Source organism: Peromyscus leucopus, chromosome 9, assembly GCF_004664715.2.
Source record: "Peromyscus leucopus breed LL Stock chromosome 9, UCI_PerLeu_2.1, whole genome shotgun sequence".
NCBI lineage: Eukaryota > Metazoa > Chordata > Mammalia > Rodentia > Cricetidae > Peromyscus > Peromyscus leucopus.
This window is the reverse complement of record NC_051070.1, coordinates 44,235,140-44,249,202: the sequence shown is the minus strand read 5'-3', so window position 1 is coordinate 44,249,202 and position 14,063 is coordinate 44,235,140. Positions and strand designations below refer to the sequence as shown.

At 42.4% G+C, this 14,063-nt stretch overlaps 1 protein-coding gene across 1 annotated transcript in view; it reads left to right on the top strand.

Annotated features, from left to right (window-relative positions):
• The window catches only part of Vwa8 (von Willebrand factor A domain containing 8), a 342,755-nt gene that overhangs the window by 172,025 nt on the left and 156,667 nt on the right, over positions 1 to 14,063 (top strand). The window contains 1 exon segment of the mRNA XM_028878597.2: positions 8,883 to 8,959. Within this exon segment, the coding sequence (XP_028734430.1) occupies positions 8,883 to 8,959 (77 nt within the window).

The window sequence follows — 14,063 nt, the reverse complement described above, 5'->3', positions numbered from 1 at the left end:
TTTCTGTGTCTAGCATGCCCTGCTACCCCTCTGCCCTTTTCTGTGGTGTTTGGGCACACATTACCTCTCCTTCCGTCTTCACCTGGGACCATCCTCAGGTGCTTCATCCTCCAGGAAGCCTCTCTTAGTTGGTGTCACAGAAAACTGCAATCGTCTTTTCCTCTGAACAGCCACATCATTTCCTCCTCTGATTCAGCTTTAAGACAGTTGTGATGTATATTCAATGTCGTCTATAGTTCAATCATAGTTTTCTTATGAAGAAGGATTGTGTGTTACAATTTCCAATGCTTTTGATCATTTACTTCTACAGCAACACTGGAGTAAAATAAAAGTTGTACTTTCTATGTCTTTGCAATAAACAGGCAATCTTCAAAGGGTTCAGCTGTTTGTCCAAGATCACATAGCTGCTTAGTGCAGACTTAGAGCTCTCCAGCTCCTATTTCCCCATAATACCACACCAGTTCAACTCTATTGATTCTAGCAATAGTAACAGCAGCAAAAATGTAATGGCTGACTTTGTTGAATGATTATGATAGTCTAGGATAGAGACTGCACTTTATATGTAGAGTAAAGGACAGTCACATTTTCTTTTATATCAAAGTAGAGGACATATCTCATTTAACAATCAATAGCATCTTGACAGTCTTCTATTTATTTCTCCAACACTTTTGTGGGCGGAGATATATGCATGAGATTCCTGTGTCTGTGTGTCTGCGCACTTGTGTGAAGGTTAGAGGTCAGTGTCAGGCATCTCTCTCAACCACTTCCTACTGTAGTTTTTGAGACAGCCTCTCACTGGAGCTCCCTGATTCTGTTTGGCTAGACTGGCTGGCCTTCCAGCGAGCCCCAGAGATCTCTGGTCTACCTTCCCACTCCTGGGATGATAGGCAAATGCTGCCTTGCCCCGCTTGTGACATGGGTGCCGGGGATCTGAGCTCAGGTCCTCAGGTCAGCATAGCGAATTCCTCACTGACAGCCCTGCATGTCATCTTTTAGTGCATTCTCCTTCTTGCAGGCTTCTTAGTATATACAGGTACAGTAACTGCAATTTCATTATCACACCCAACAGATCAACTGTAACTGTTAATATAATCTGAAGTGGTCTCTTCCAGTGACCTACAATGGCCTCAATAGTGTTATTTCACAGTTGGTTTGTTCCAGTCAGATTCCACCACAGTCTGGCCATTGCATTTGAGGTGCCTTCCAAGTCTGTTTAAAATTCTGTTGGAGTGTTTTCGTTGCTGTGACAAACAGCTGAGAGAAAAGACTTAACAGGAAGCAGAGTTCCTGTGGCTCTGTTTCAGAGGTCTCAGCCTTGGCTGACAGGCTCTGCTACGCTGGCCTGCAGGCCGCCTTGAAAACCTCATGCTGGGAAGACATGGGAGAGGGAAGGTACTCATCTCACGGTGAAAAGTCTGGGGCTACATAAACCCTTCAGAGGCACATCCCAGTGACCTACCTCTTTCAGCTAGACCTGACCTCCAAGTCACCCCTTCCACTATGCCAGCCCCTCATTATCCTGTTCTCAATAGTGCCCCAGCTGGTGACCAGCCCTTCAGTACCTAAACCTGGGGTCATGTTCCATATCCACATCAAACAGAAAGGACGCTTTTCCCTGTAATCTTTGAGAGAGATATTAGTCCATTCCTAGGATAAATATTTTATATAGAATTATACCAGTCTAGAGGGAATATTTTTAGAGTAAATTTTATTAAACCTATTTAATTTCTTGATTAATTTATACAACAAAATTAAATTATATTCATTTGTTCTAAGCTAGACATAACATTTTATTAACTTTATAGCATTTGATTTGATCTATTTTGCATCATAAAAGTCATAAAGCATTTCCTTAGTGTCAACCAAGCAAGATTCTGTGACCATTGATATTATACTGTTTTCTAGATCTTCTCCCCTTTATTAGTTTCACTGTGATCAGAGCTTAGTTTGTCTGTGGATAGAAGAAGCCTTTCACAAAGGCTCATTGAGTTATTTAGTATTAAGATGCTGCACATATTTTGTTGCTAAAATTAAAGAATGTGTGAATTTTGCTAACTGATTGGAAGTGGGCCCGAGCAGGTTGCCTCTGTGTTCATCAGGAGCATGCCACGTCACTATACCAGCATGATTGCCTAATATCTGTAGAGCTGCTGAACAATTTGTCCACGAACGTTCTTGTCTGTTCCCCAGCTGGTAGTGACAGTAGGAAACTGGCTAACTAAGCGTGCTGCACCTCCAATAACTCCAGGAGCCCAAGGCTCAGTGTAACTTGGTCCCATCAAATACACTGATGCTTACCTTTGTCTTAGGATTTGGTACCTTTCCAAGCCGTTTTCATCAGTGAAGTTACCTGATTTACAGTCAGGAAAACTTCGCCATTCTGTCACATTCTCTCCACCAGTTTAGTTTTTCTCTCTTGTGTTTCTTAGAGAACCATTTTTTCACATTTATTTTGGATTTGTGTTTCTTCTTGAGGACGTGTTGATCTCCCTATCCCCTCCATGACTGGTTTGGTGGTACTAATGGCTGACCACACTACCAAACTACGTTTGCTATTTATAGTAACAGTGTGTTTCATATCAGATTGCAGGGATATAGATTTATTCCTGCATGAAAAGGGTCTTAGCCTGTGGCAGGAAGCTTTGTAATCACTTGTGTGGAAGCCATATGCTTGAAGTCCTTGTCTTCTTGGCTCTGCTGCAAGATCCCATCTTTGTAAATATTTAGGGTTATTTATTGTTCATTTTCAGTAAGGTTGTTTTCTGGTTATATAAATAGCCTGTTTTCTTTGAGAGAACTTGGAAAAATAAGAAATTGCCACTGATTGTATAGCTGCACGCTCCTTCTTTGTCATAGGATTAAAGAATAGGAGAGTATTTAGAGACTAATTAGCCTCGGAGTTCATATTCAGATGAGCAAACCTAGACCCAGATGATGGTAAGAAGCCTCCATCCAAGAACAGTTGAGCAAAGATTATAGCCCAGGTGTCCAGAATCCTAGTATAGTGTACTTGAAGATGTGTTCAGCAAAGAATTTGAAGGTTCACCATTTAGTAAAACTTTGTCAATTTAAAAAATTGACAAAGCCAGCTAGATTTTTTTCCAGTTACAATTCTTTTTCTTTGTTATTCTGTAGGTAGTATCTAATGAACTCAGAGTGCTATCGAAAGAACATTTCTAAATATACAAACTGAAACAATACTGTACAGATGATTTAAGAACTGAGGGAAACTGGACAAAACAAGACCTCTCTAGAGCAGGAGCTGCGCCTGGTCAGTGGCAAGCACTGTCCTGGACCCCACTTAAAGCACTGCTGCAGGAAAGGTCTGGATTGCCCCTTTGCCGGCCGCCCTCCCCAGCCTTCGACTCCATGCCGGACATCCCCAGATACTTGATGTAGTGACTGAAAACCGTAGATTGGCTGACTTCTGTTTGACTCCGTGACGTTGTGACACAGACTCTCCTAAGTCAGCCCTGGAAGTGCCTCTTGATGTCTGTTTTGCATGATAGACTATAAAGTGCAGCCCAAGGTGGTACACCAGAATGGACTTGCCTTCGAGATCCCTTGTGCTCAAGGGTTTCACTGCCTAGAACCTAATTAAACTCGCCTCCCTCCAAAAGAGGCACGTTATTACCTCCATGGCCACGGCTGGTGTGAACATGCTAGCCATTTTGCACTGAAGGGGCATTTGCGCATGAGCAGACTCTGTAAATATTAATCCCTCCACTTTCTTTGTACACAAAATTTCATCATGAAAAACAGAAAGCGCCTACAAGAGGTGTCTGTCTCCTTAATAGCAAAGTACATGACCTCAACTTCCTCTTTCTTTTCTCTGCCCCGCCCCTTTCTTCAATTTTGTGGTTATTACCTGAAGGTTACACATGATTGCTGGAGTACTCTGGGACATGGTGGTGTTCTAGGAAGACAGGAGTGATGGAGCGGAGGAGGGAAGGAGAGAAACAACAGAGTAGTCAGGCTAAAGAGATGTGAGATGTCTCAGCAGGAAGTCAAGGGTGGCAGGAAGATGGCAGACAAGACAGGATGGTCCTGGTCGCCAGAAGAAACGGCACGAGCAGAAACTTACAAGTGTGAGCTGTTCTGGGGACAGGAGGCTGGCAGGAGTGTCGCAGTGAGGCTGAGTGTGAGCTTCAGGGTTTGCCTCTGCTGTGGGGCACCTCAGGGCCGGCCACTGACACATCCAGACTCCAGTCTCAGTGCCCAAAGCCATTGCTGGACGAATTTCCTTCTGCCTGATTTCCACTTTTCTCGGCCTTTTCTTCTATTTTTCTCCCTTTCCCTCTGTGATAGAGTGCAGATAAAGTGTCCAGGAAGACAGCTCTAGATCCTTTTCTCTGGTAAAGGATTTAATTGCCTAAGGACACAGTTTCACTTGGGGGGGGAGCCTCAGAAGGTTATACAGCCCCAGAATCTCTAAGTTCTTAAAGTTGTGGCCCCGAGCTCTTCTCTCACGGTAACTGGAGGTGTTTGTACTTCCTGCCTTTGGTTTGAGTGCTGCCCGTGGACTTCACAGACTCTGTTACTCACAACCCTGGGTCCAAAGCCTGTTGACTCCTGCCCCTCTGAGGGTCCTTCCTCTAGTGAACTCACCAGGGCAGTGATAGAAAGAAAAGAACAAGTTTCATGAGACTCTCAATTCCTTCTCCTATTTAAAAAGTTCCACCCACTAAATAGAATCTCTACACCTGTGTAAGAGTTATGTTCATTTTATTAAGAGACAAGTTGCATTTATAGAATAGTAGCTAGTAAGTACAGATAAATATACACAGGGATAATATGAAAATATCAACAGAACGTTGAGTGGTGTCTCATTTTCTCCTTTCCCAGTGAGAAAAGGGAGTATATGCAATTTTTTTATAACGGAAAGATTAGACATTATTTATGTACTTATTCAATTAAAGTAACCCTGAGGATTTTCTGTCTTAGGCAAAGACTATGATTAGAAGGAACAAACATCTGTAATTGTTTCATCTTGCTCAGGATATTTACAGCAATTCCTTCCTAGAGTATTCTTTCAGCATTTCCTCGAAGGAACTGAGAGCGTCTTCACGTGAAGTAGGAAGTGACCCAATGAGATCTGATTTAGAAAAGGAGCTAAACAAAGGGGGGGGGGCTGTTCTGTGCTGGGGGTGGAGGTGGGACCCTTTCCAGCAGCCCAGGAGGATGCGCAGCTCTAGGGCCGAGACGGGGAACTGAAGAGGAAGAAACAGATGTGGGAAACAAGCACTTCAAAATAAACACATCCAAAATTAAACTGTCCTTGTAAACTCCCCTCCCTTCCCCGGCAGACCCGCCTTTCCTCCCCCAGTTCTTTCTCGGTACATGGCCTGGCCTTACCACTCTCCACCAGGACAGAGATTGATTTCTTCATCTCTCTCCCCTCCAACACACTGCGATGTTATTCCGCTGCCTCGCTGTCTCTTACATCTCTAGAATTCTCTCTGCTCCTTGGCTTAACCCATCATCAGATGCTTGAGTTCTGTAAAGAGTTTCCAAACTCTGTCCTTTGCTGTCTCTTCTTTCTCTCTGCCATTCCTGCAGCCTGGTTTTCCAGAACGGGACATCTGATCCCATCACCTGCCAGCCTGGGTGGCTGCTCTTGGAAACAGTGCGGACTTGGTTGCCAAGGCTCTGCCACAGTAGAGGCCACCTCCCTAGACAGCCTGTTCCTCAGAGCTCCTTCCTCACTCCTGCAGTGACTTCTTGCAGACCTCTCTGGATCACTGTACCCACAAGTCGCCCCTCACACTGCTCTCTCGACTAGGACATCCCCTGCTCCCTCCTTCCCTGTACCTCCTAATCCTATGGTATTTTAAATCAAATCTCACGTGTGACGGGCCTTCCCAAGCCTTTGGTTGAATCTTAAAGCATCTTGGATGCCTCATATAGCCACATTCACAAGGAATCTAACAGTGTTCCCTTGTGTTCTGTACTGTCTAGGAATGATGTGTGAAGGATGAGCCTTGAGCTTTGAGTGAGTTTATAAGGGTGTAGTAAGCCAGCGTAGAAGAATAAAGATCAGGTAGTGGAGAAGAGCAGCAGACAGCAAGAGCATTAGCAAACCAGATACTTGACCCTCCAGCAGAAACAACTGCAGCAGCCCAATTAATAGGGCAAGCAAGACGTAACATCAGATTCTGGGGTTCCCCAAAAAACTGCCTAGAGAAGCCCCATTGAGGCACCCAGCTAGAAGCGTTCATTGAGAACGCCTCTCCTTTGGCAAGGTTTCTTGGAATGACTATCAGCATTTAGAAGATGACATCAAACTGGGCACTTAGAGTCACCCAGCAGAAACTGACAGGGAAGCCCTGAATCACTCATACTGAGGTTCTCATTGAAGTTCCAGGCAGAGCAGAGCAGTCTCTCCATGAATGAGCTTGGGCCTCCCCTTTTCCACATAGACATTTGGTACCATGAGATAAACAACAGGACCCCTTTGGGTCACCTTCCAGCCCAACATTGTCTTAGGAGTAGATTGGTGCTGCCAGAAACAATCGTGTCTCATGTCAACAGAATTCTAAGTTATCAAAACATTTAAATGCCACATTCTCTAGGTCTATGAAGTGTTTGAAGATTACCTGTCCATCTGACATATGTTTCTGTAAATCTGGAGAACCTAACTAACATAACTATAGAAATGACAAGCATGAGTGACTATAGTTCTGTAAGTCTATCTACTTAAATAACCTATACAAAATATCCTAAACAGAGGTAGAACAAATACAATTTTACACTTATATCAATATACAAAATACCTCAAAGAGGAGTAGAAATATATATACTATATGTATGTACACACACAATACAACAAATACAGTTTTGTATTGATGGAGTTGAAGACTAGACAGTTGCAGTTACAGTCTTCCTGTATCTTAGCTAGAACATGTTAGTACTAGAGTTAGAATCTTCAGGATAGGACAGCTATTGGAGTAATCTCAGTAATTTGCCATTTACCTATAATCTGGACATTTTTGGACGTTTAGCATGTCTGTCTTGTTTGATGGTATTCTTGTTGTAGTTCAATTTTTGTTTGTTATTACCCTTTGTTTTTCCTAGACAATACTTGAGAATCATTCTTATTGTTTATAGTTTGCATTAAGTTTAGAACCTTCTTATTTAGACAAAAAGGGGAAATGTAGTGGTATTTGCTCTGCCCATGACCTTAGGCTAAAGGACCAGAAGGAGGCGGTGCTTCTTGCTGTTGTACGTGACCCCTTGAAAGGGAGGAAGGGGTCATGAGCCCCTTCTTCCTGCTGCCTGCTTCCTGCTCTGATCAAACTGCCAGGTGGATTCGGTCCCACCAGGAGAATCGGTTCCACCAGAGAATCGTCCCACCAGGAGAATTCGGTCCCAACAGGAGAATTCGGTCCCACCAGGTGGATTTGGTCCCGCCAGGTGGATTTGGTCCTGCCAGGTTGATTTTGTCCCGGTCAGAACAGAGGATGACTTCAGCTATTTACTTGGTTCTGTATTCATGAATGTATTTCCTCAATTTATATCTTAATAAACCCCTATTACACATTAAATAGACTCATGTGGATTGATCATAATACCGGCTGGTTGTCCTAGAACTAGTTATGTAGAGGACTAAAGGCATTCACCACCATGTCCCATCCCACAATCTGCTTTTAACAAGCTTAAGGAGCACTTTATAATTTACCAATATTATGTATATTACATCCTATTTGTTTTTCCTAGTAAACGGTATGCTGAAGCATAACTAGGGCCTATATCCTATATACCATCATACCTAGCTCATCCAGGACGGTACTGTGGGCCTGTGAACTCATGGAGTGATAATCAGATAAGAAGGAAGAAGGGAAGGGAAGGAAGAAAAAATACATGTTTTATATATTGAGACTGCAAAGGCCTAGGGCATTTTGAATAAGGTTAAAGGGAAATGGGGGGGGCATATAAAAATATTCTACGAGTCTTGTATTGAGTGGTAGAATACATAGCATATATGGAATACATGTATTGTATGCCGGGCACACAAAGACATGTAGGTATGACTGGGGTTAAAGGCACCGCAAGGAGCTGCTCTGGAGCAACTGAGCATCTTACCCTGCATCTGCAGCCCTGCCCTGCAGGAGCCTCCAGGCTCTGGAGCAGTGGCTGATGGGAAGTGGGAGGGGCTGATGGGGATGAGGAGCTACCGATGGCTTTTCGTGATTCACCACTTTCAGATCTTCCTGTCACTGGTGTTAGAAGGCATCCGTGATACTTGCTTTTCTCTGCGATCACCGAAATTAAAAGAGCTGAACATTTTAACACAAACATTTTAATCATCTGATTCTATTTTACACTGTGTGTTTATTCCAGCATGCCATTTAAAGCGCCCATGGTTGTAATTGACATGCAAATATGCAAACGTGATGTTCCTTCTGTGTGCTTCTGTGAAAAGCTTAAATTTGGAGGGTGATATTCAGCTAGGTACTAAGATTCCTAGAAGACAAAGTGACCCATTATTCTGACCTCAGTGAATTTGTCAGTCTGGTCGTTCAGCTTTGATAACCTTGAATCTGCAGCAGCTGAGTTGGGTCATTCAGGAAGCATGTACAGCTTTTATCAGCTCGTAACTTCCCGCCGGCCCATTATCAGCATTCCTATAAGCCTGGTCCCTGATTATGTTTTCCCAGGATTTTCACCTCTTCTGTCTCCATTCGTTCGTTCATTTGACAAATACTAATTTGGGTGCCTTATTTATATCAGTGCTGTGCTGAGCTCTGCAAATACAGTTGTTAGAAAAGCCAGCGAGGGCCTGCCTCCCATGGCACTGGAGGCATGCCCATTCAATCCGAATTTCCCTTCTTGATGCTTGTCGAATGCTTTTCCTCCTAAGACGTTTGTTTATGTAATTGCAGGGTGTAGGAAAGAACAAGATCATGGACCGGTTCCTTCACCTGCTCAACAGACCCCGAGAATACATCCAGCTGCACAGGTGGGAGAATCAGGGGCATGAGCCCTTCAGCTCTGATTGGTCATCTCTCCCCTACCGTGAATTAAATATACTGTCTTAGAAGCCTGCTCTATAAGCCAGCCTTTCCCATTCCTCGTGCTCAGAGCTCCCCTTTCCTTAAAAGGTAGTAAAGGGCAAAGGGGGTTGGGAGTAAGATCACCAACTGCTCTCACAGAGGACCCAGGTTCTGTTCCCAGCACCTAAGTGATGACTCACAATCACCTGTAGCTCCAATTCTAGAGGGTTTAGCACCCTCTTCTGGCCTCTGCACATACATGGTACACATACTTAGGTGCACACATACGCCAAAGATAAATCTTTTTCAAAAGGTGATAAAACTATGCAAAACTTATTTTTAAAATGACTAATACCTTGTAAATATGAATTAATAGATATTTTGTGGGTTGAGGAATGAGGCCGATAGCATCAACTTCAAGGCACTCGAGTTAGAAGGAGCATCTGTGGAGGCCAAGCCTCTGTTCCTCTTCAGAAGCTGAGCTAGTGGACAAGGAGGGCAAGCTCTGTGGCCCCGTGAGCTAAGGAGCGTAGACTGGGGGAGGGGCTTAGTACCTCTTGCCTTTCTTAAGTTATCGTGTGGATAATTTCATTTTGTGTGGTTGGAGTGTTGGATCAGGGATAACTTAAGCAAATGAAATCTCTCAACATGAGGCATTTTATGCTTTAGCTGTGGACTGGTTTCGGTTTGGAAAGAAAATGCAGGCAGCAGATCGCCTAGAAGCTTAAGTTCTGCAGGCACAAGGCACACGCCAAGCGTTGAGCAGCTTGAAACTTTTGAGCCCAGTAGATCCCAGTAGATCCCAGTAACAGATGCTGTGTCATGGAAAGAACACTGAATTGCATTAGAAGAATGAATTTCTGGTTTGAGTTCTTTTTTGCTAAATAATTCTGAGTTTCTGAGAGAAATTTCTAGAATAAGAACAGTTAGCAGAGCAGGTCAAAGGACAGAGAGAAAAGGACCAAAGGAAGTTAAGATATGATGAAAACAAAACAAAAAGTCCCTCGTGGGATTTATCCCCCACTAGCCCTGGCACAGGGAGAGCGGTAGACCTGGAGAGACTCACAAGCTCTGGGCACACAGCGGCCCTGAGAAGTCTGTGAGCTGAGTACCTGAGTCACCTACCTGAGCCTGCAGTGGTGCTGCGGACTAGACAGGAGCCTGTCTGCAGCATGTGCGGTAGAATGGCTCGCTCGTCCTTTGGGAAGCTACCAGTACTGCAGAGGCTGACTGGAGGCCTGAAGAGTGGAGCTTGCCGCTGGGCGAGGCGGTGCACACCTGTGACCCGGTACTGGGGAGGCTGCGCAGAGGGACTGAGGTTGGAGAGAAGCCTGCTCTGTGTAGTGACCCCAGCTCAACCAGAGGAAAGGACGGAGGGATAAAACGTGACAAAGGAAAGAAACTAGCTCATCATTTACAGCATTTTGAAGCATCGTTCTCTAGCAAGACAACTTTAGAAGTAAAGAAGATGGGTGTTTGGGAGACAGTGAGCAATGCCTTGAAAAGATTAATCCGTCAGCAGGCAGTTACTGGACACAGAAAGAAGCAAGAAAATTAATAAATATGCACTTGAGATGACAGAATTAGCATGGAATGATTATAAAATAACTGCCATAAATATTTTCAAGTATTTTAAAAGGGAACTGAGCAAAACAAGACAATAATTAGGAATTCTGAGACCAGAATGACCACCCTGAGAAGAGGCAGCATCATATATCAGCAGCCAGAGTCTCAAAGGTGGGGAACGTAAAACAGAAAACTTACATGATGAGATAACACCAGAAAAGTCCCTGTATTTGATGTAGTACCGTGAAATCACCAATAGCCCAGTGCATCTCAGGCATGATAAACAGAAAAGGAAAGGCACATTATAATCAGATAGATGGCTGAAAACCAAGTAAAACATTTAAGGCTACTGCAGTTGAAATATATATTGCACATAGGGGAACATTGACAGAAATGACTGTTGACTTTTTTTTTTTTTTTTTTTTTTTTTTTTTTTTTTTTTTTTGCTTTTGAACTATTTAGCACTGATACAGAATCTTTGACAAAATCGAAACTGTTGACTTTTATGACAATAAATATGAAACAATTCAATAAAGCGGTTGTTTTATGTTTTAAAAAAAAGTTTTGAATAGCACATTAAGGAAAAATACTGTTTAAATAAGGAAAAGTACAGACACTATTTTTCATCAAAAACTGCATAATGAAAGGAAATTTTAAAGTTTAGTATTTTTCTATGACTAGGATACAAAAAAAGACCTTGATACAAAAATTAGTAGCAAGTAGTCACAAATGAAATCCAGTGACAGGGCCAGGAGGGGCAGCTGAGTGAAGCGTTCACCTCATGAGAGCCAGGACCTGAGCTCAGTCCCCAGAATCCAGAAGAACACTGTGTATAGTGGTGTGTGCTTACTACCCAGTACTTGGAGATACAGCTAGATCAGTGGAACTTCCTGGCCAGCCATCCTAGTCTACAAGGCAAGCTCCAAGCCTGTGAGAGCCTCTCTTAATAAATAAATGAATTAGTAAATAAACATTTTCAAGCATGACTGTGTATCAGCACACACACACACACACACACAATATGTAAAAGGATAGTATGTGGTTAGGGAGATGTCTCAGTGATTGTAACATTTTGTCACCCAAGCATGAGAAGCAGAGTTGAGATCCCCAACCCCTGTATAAATAGATATGATAGCTTACCTGTGATTCCAGCCGTTGAAAGGCCTAGAGCAAGCTGGTAAATCCTCAGCTCAGTTGAGAGACCCTGCCTCAATGAATAAGGTGGATAGCAACCAAGGAAGACTACCAACCTCAGCCTTGGACCTCAACCAGCACATGCACAAACACATGCACCCACACAGTTGTAAACATGTGCACATAAAGATACACAAAAAGGATGATGTAGCCGGGCGGTGGTGGTGGTGCACGCCTTTAATCCAGCACTCGGAGCAGAGGCAGGCGGATCTCTGTGAGTTCGAGCCAGCCTGGGCTACCAAGTGAGTCCCAGGAAAGGCGCAAAGCTACACAAGAAACCCTGTCTCGAAAAACAAAAAAAAAAAAAAAAAAAAGGATGATGTGTAGTAACCATATGGATGTAATCCCAGAATATAAGGTAAATAATGGCCCCACTTTTATTCCTGATTTTATTATAATGGCCCCACTTTTATTCCTGATTTTATTATAATGGCCCCACTTTTATTACTGATTTTATTGTTGTTGTTTGTCTTTTTGTTTTTGAGACAAGGTGTTTCTATATAGCCCCACTGTCCTGGGACTAGCCATGTAGATCAGGCTGACCTTGCACTCAGAGAGATCTGCTGCCTGCCTCCCAGTGAAAGGATTAAAGACATGGACCACCATACCCAGCTTATAGTCTTGTTCTACTCAAAACTACTTTTGTTACGTTCCTTTCGTTTCAGTAATTGCTGATTTCGTCTTTATTATTTTGTTCTTATATATCCTTCAGACTTAATCTATTAGCTTTTAAAGTTCTAAATGCCTAAATCATTGTTTTTTAGCCTTCAAATTGTAACGTGGGTTTAAGACTCTAAGTGCACTTGGGTCTCAGGTTCTTTACCTCTAAGCAAAGAGCACAGACACAGTGTGTGTGATGTCTCTTCTCTCCAGTGAAAAAGTTGGTCCTGGGGGGCTTTTACAGTCTTGGAGTAGAGGTAGCATCCTTTGCTCTCTGCCTGGAGTACCTTAACACCAACACTTGGATATGAAGTACCTAACGGCCCACAAAGTTGTGAAGCATTCTGCTAGTTTGTCATTCTGACCCTGGCTAAATAAATAGTAGAGATAGTCTAAATAAATAAATACAGAGATAGTCTCTCTGAGGAATTTTGTAAACTCAAAATAATAAAAATTTCAAAACTAAAGTTTATTTTTTATTGCACCCATTGCTATATAATTGACTGATAATAGTGTTACAAAGTAGGTACTCATTTTATCAGGGCCCAGGCATGTCTGTTCATCAATATTAAATATTTAACTGACTGTAAAGTGGAAGGTAAACAGGCTCCATTTAAAATATAAAATATTTTAGAGTCCTCACTAATTAGACCGCTATTCCCACTAATTTCATCATAGCGTGTTTTCCTTTACATACAACACTGGAGCTGCATTTGACATAGAATTTAATGTATGCAGTTGCTTTAACAGAAACCTATGTTTTAAAGGACCTAAAAGTAGCCATCTGAAAGAATGTTTAGGACTTCTGTAATGTGTATCTGATCACTTAGGGTCTCTGCTGTGTTTATTGTGGAATCTTCTAATGGATTTCTGATGTTGCCACCTAATCAGTCCCTCTGTTTGGTTTATGGATGTCATTTAAATGAGATTAGTTACAAGAGCCATTCAAAACAGTCCCGATGAGTAAAAACACGAAGCACTTGGGGTGCTTTTGAGTGTGGTTTTAGGAGCTTACATTGTAATGATCACAGTGCATGAAATGAACACACTAGGCAGTTCACGTATTTGGATGCACTCAAGATGTCTAAAGAGTGTGACTTAAGAGATTTACAAGATTGATAGATGGGATTATTTTAATGGTATACATTTCAAGTGGAAGAGTCTATAGGAATATTTATACAAAGATTTGTGAACTGTATTACTCATTTTTATGATCTTATGTTAATTTGACATGAAAGAGAGGACACTTGAATATTTAACTAATATAGTTTTTTAATAAAAATACATGTGTTTATTAAAATCAGAATTACCTGATTTTAGGTAGGGTGAGCTACCAGATTATATTTCATTTGTTACCCTTCAGATAAAAAGATTTGTATGGTTTCTGCTCTGTTACTATTTTTGCTTGTTTTTCTCATAGTGGTATCATGAAAAATAGAGATGCCGCGTCTCCAACTGTAGCTCTAACTTCCTTTTTCAGTAGGACTGCCCTCATCTGTGATAAGCTTATTCCAGATTGGATGATTCTGTGTACATTCAAAACTTGTGCTGTGGATGTTTATTGAAATAGTTTGTGCTCATTTCCTCTGGATCGTCAAGCTCACTCTTGTCCGTGATCAGCTTTCATTAACTAGAGGCATCCATAGCTGT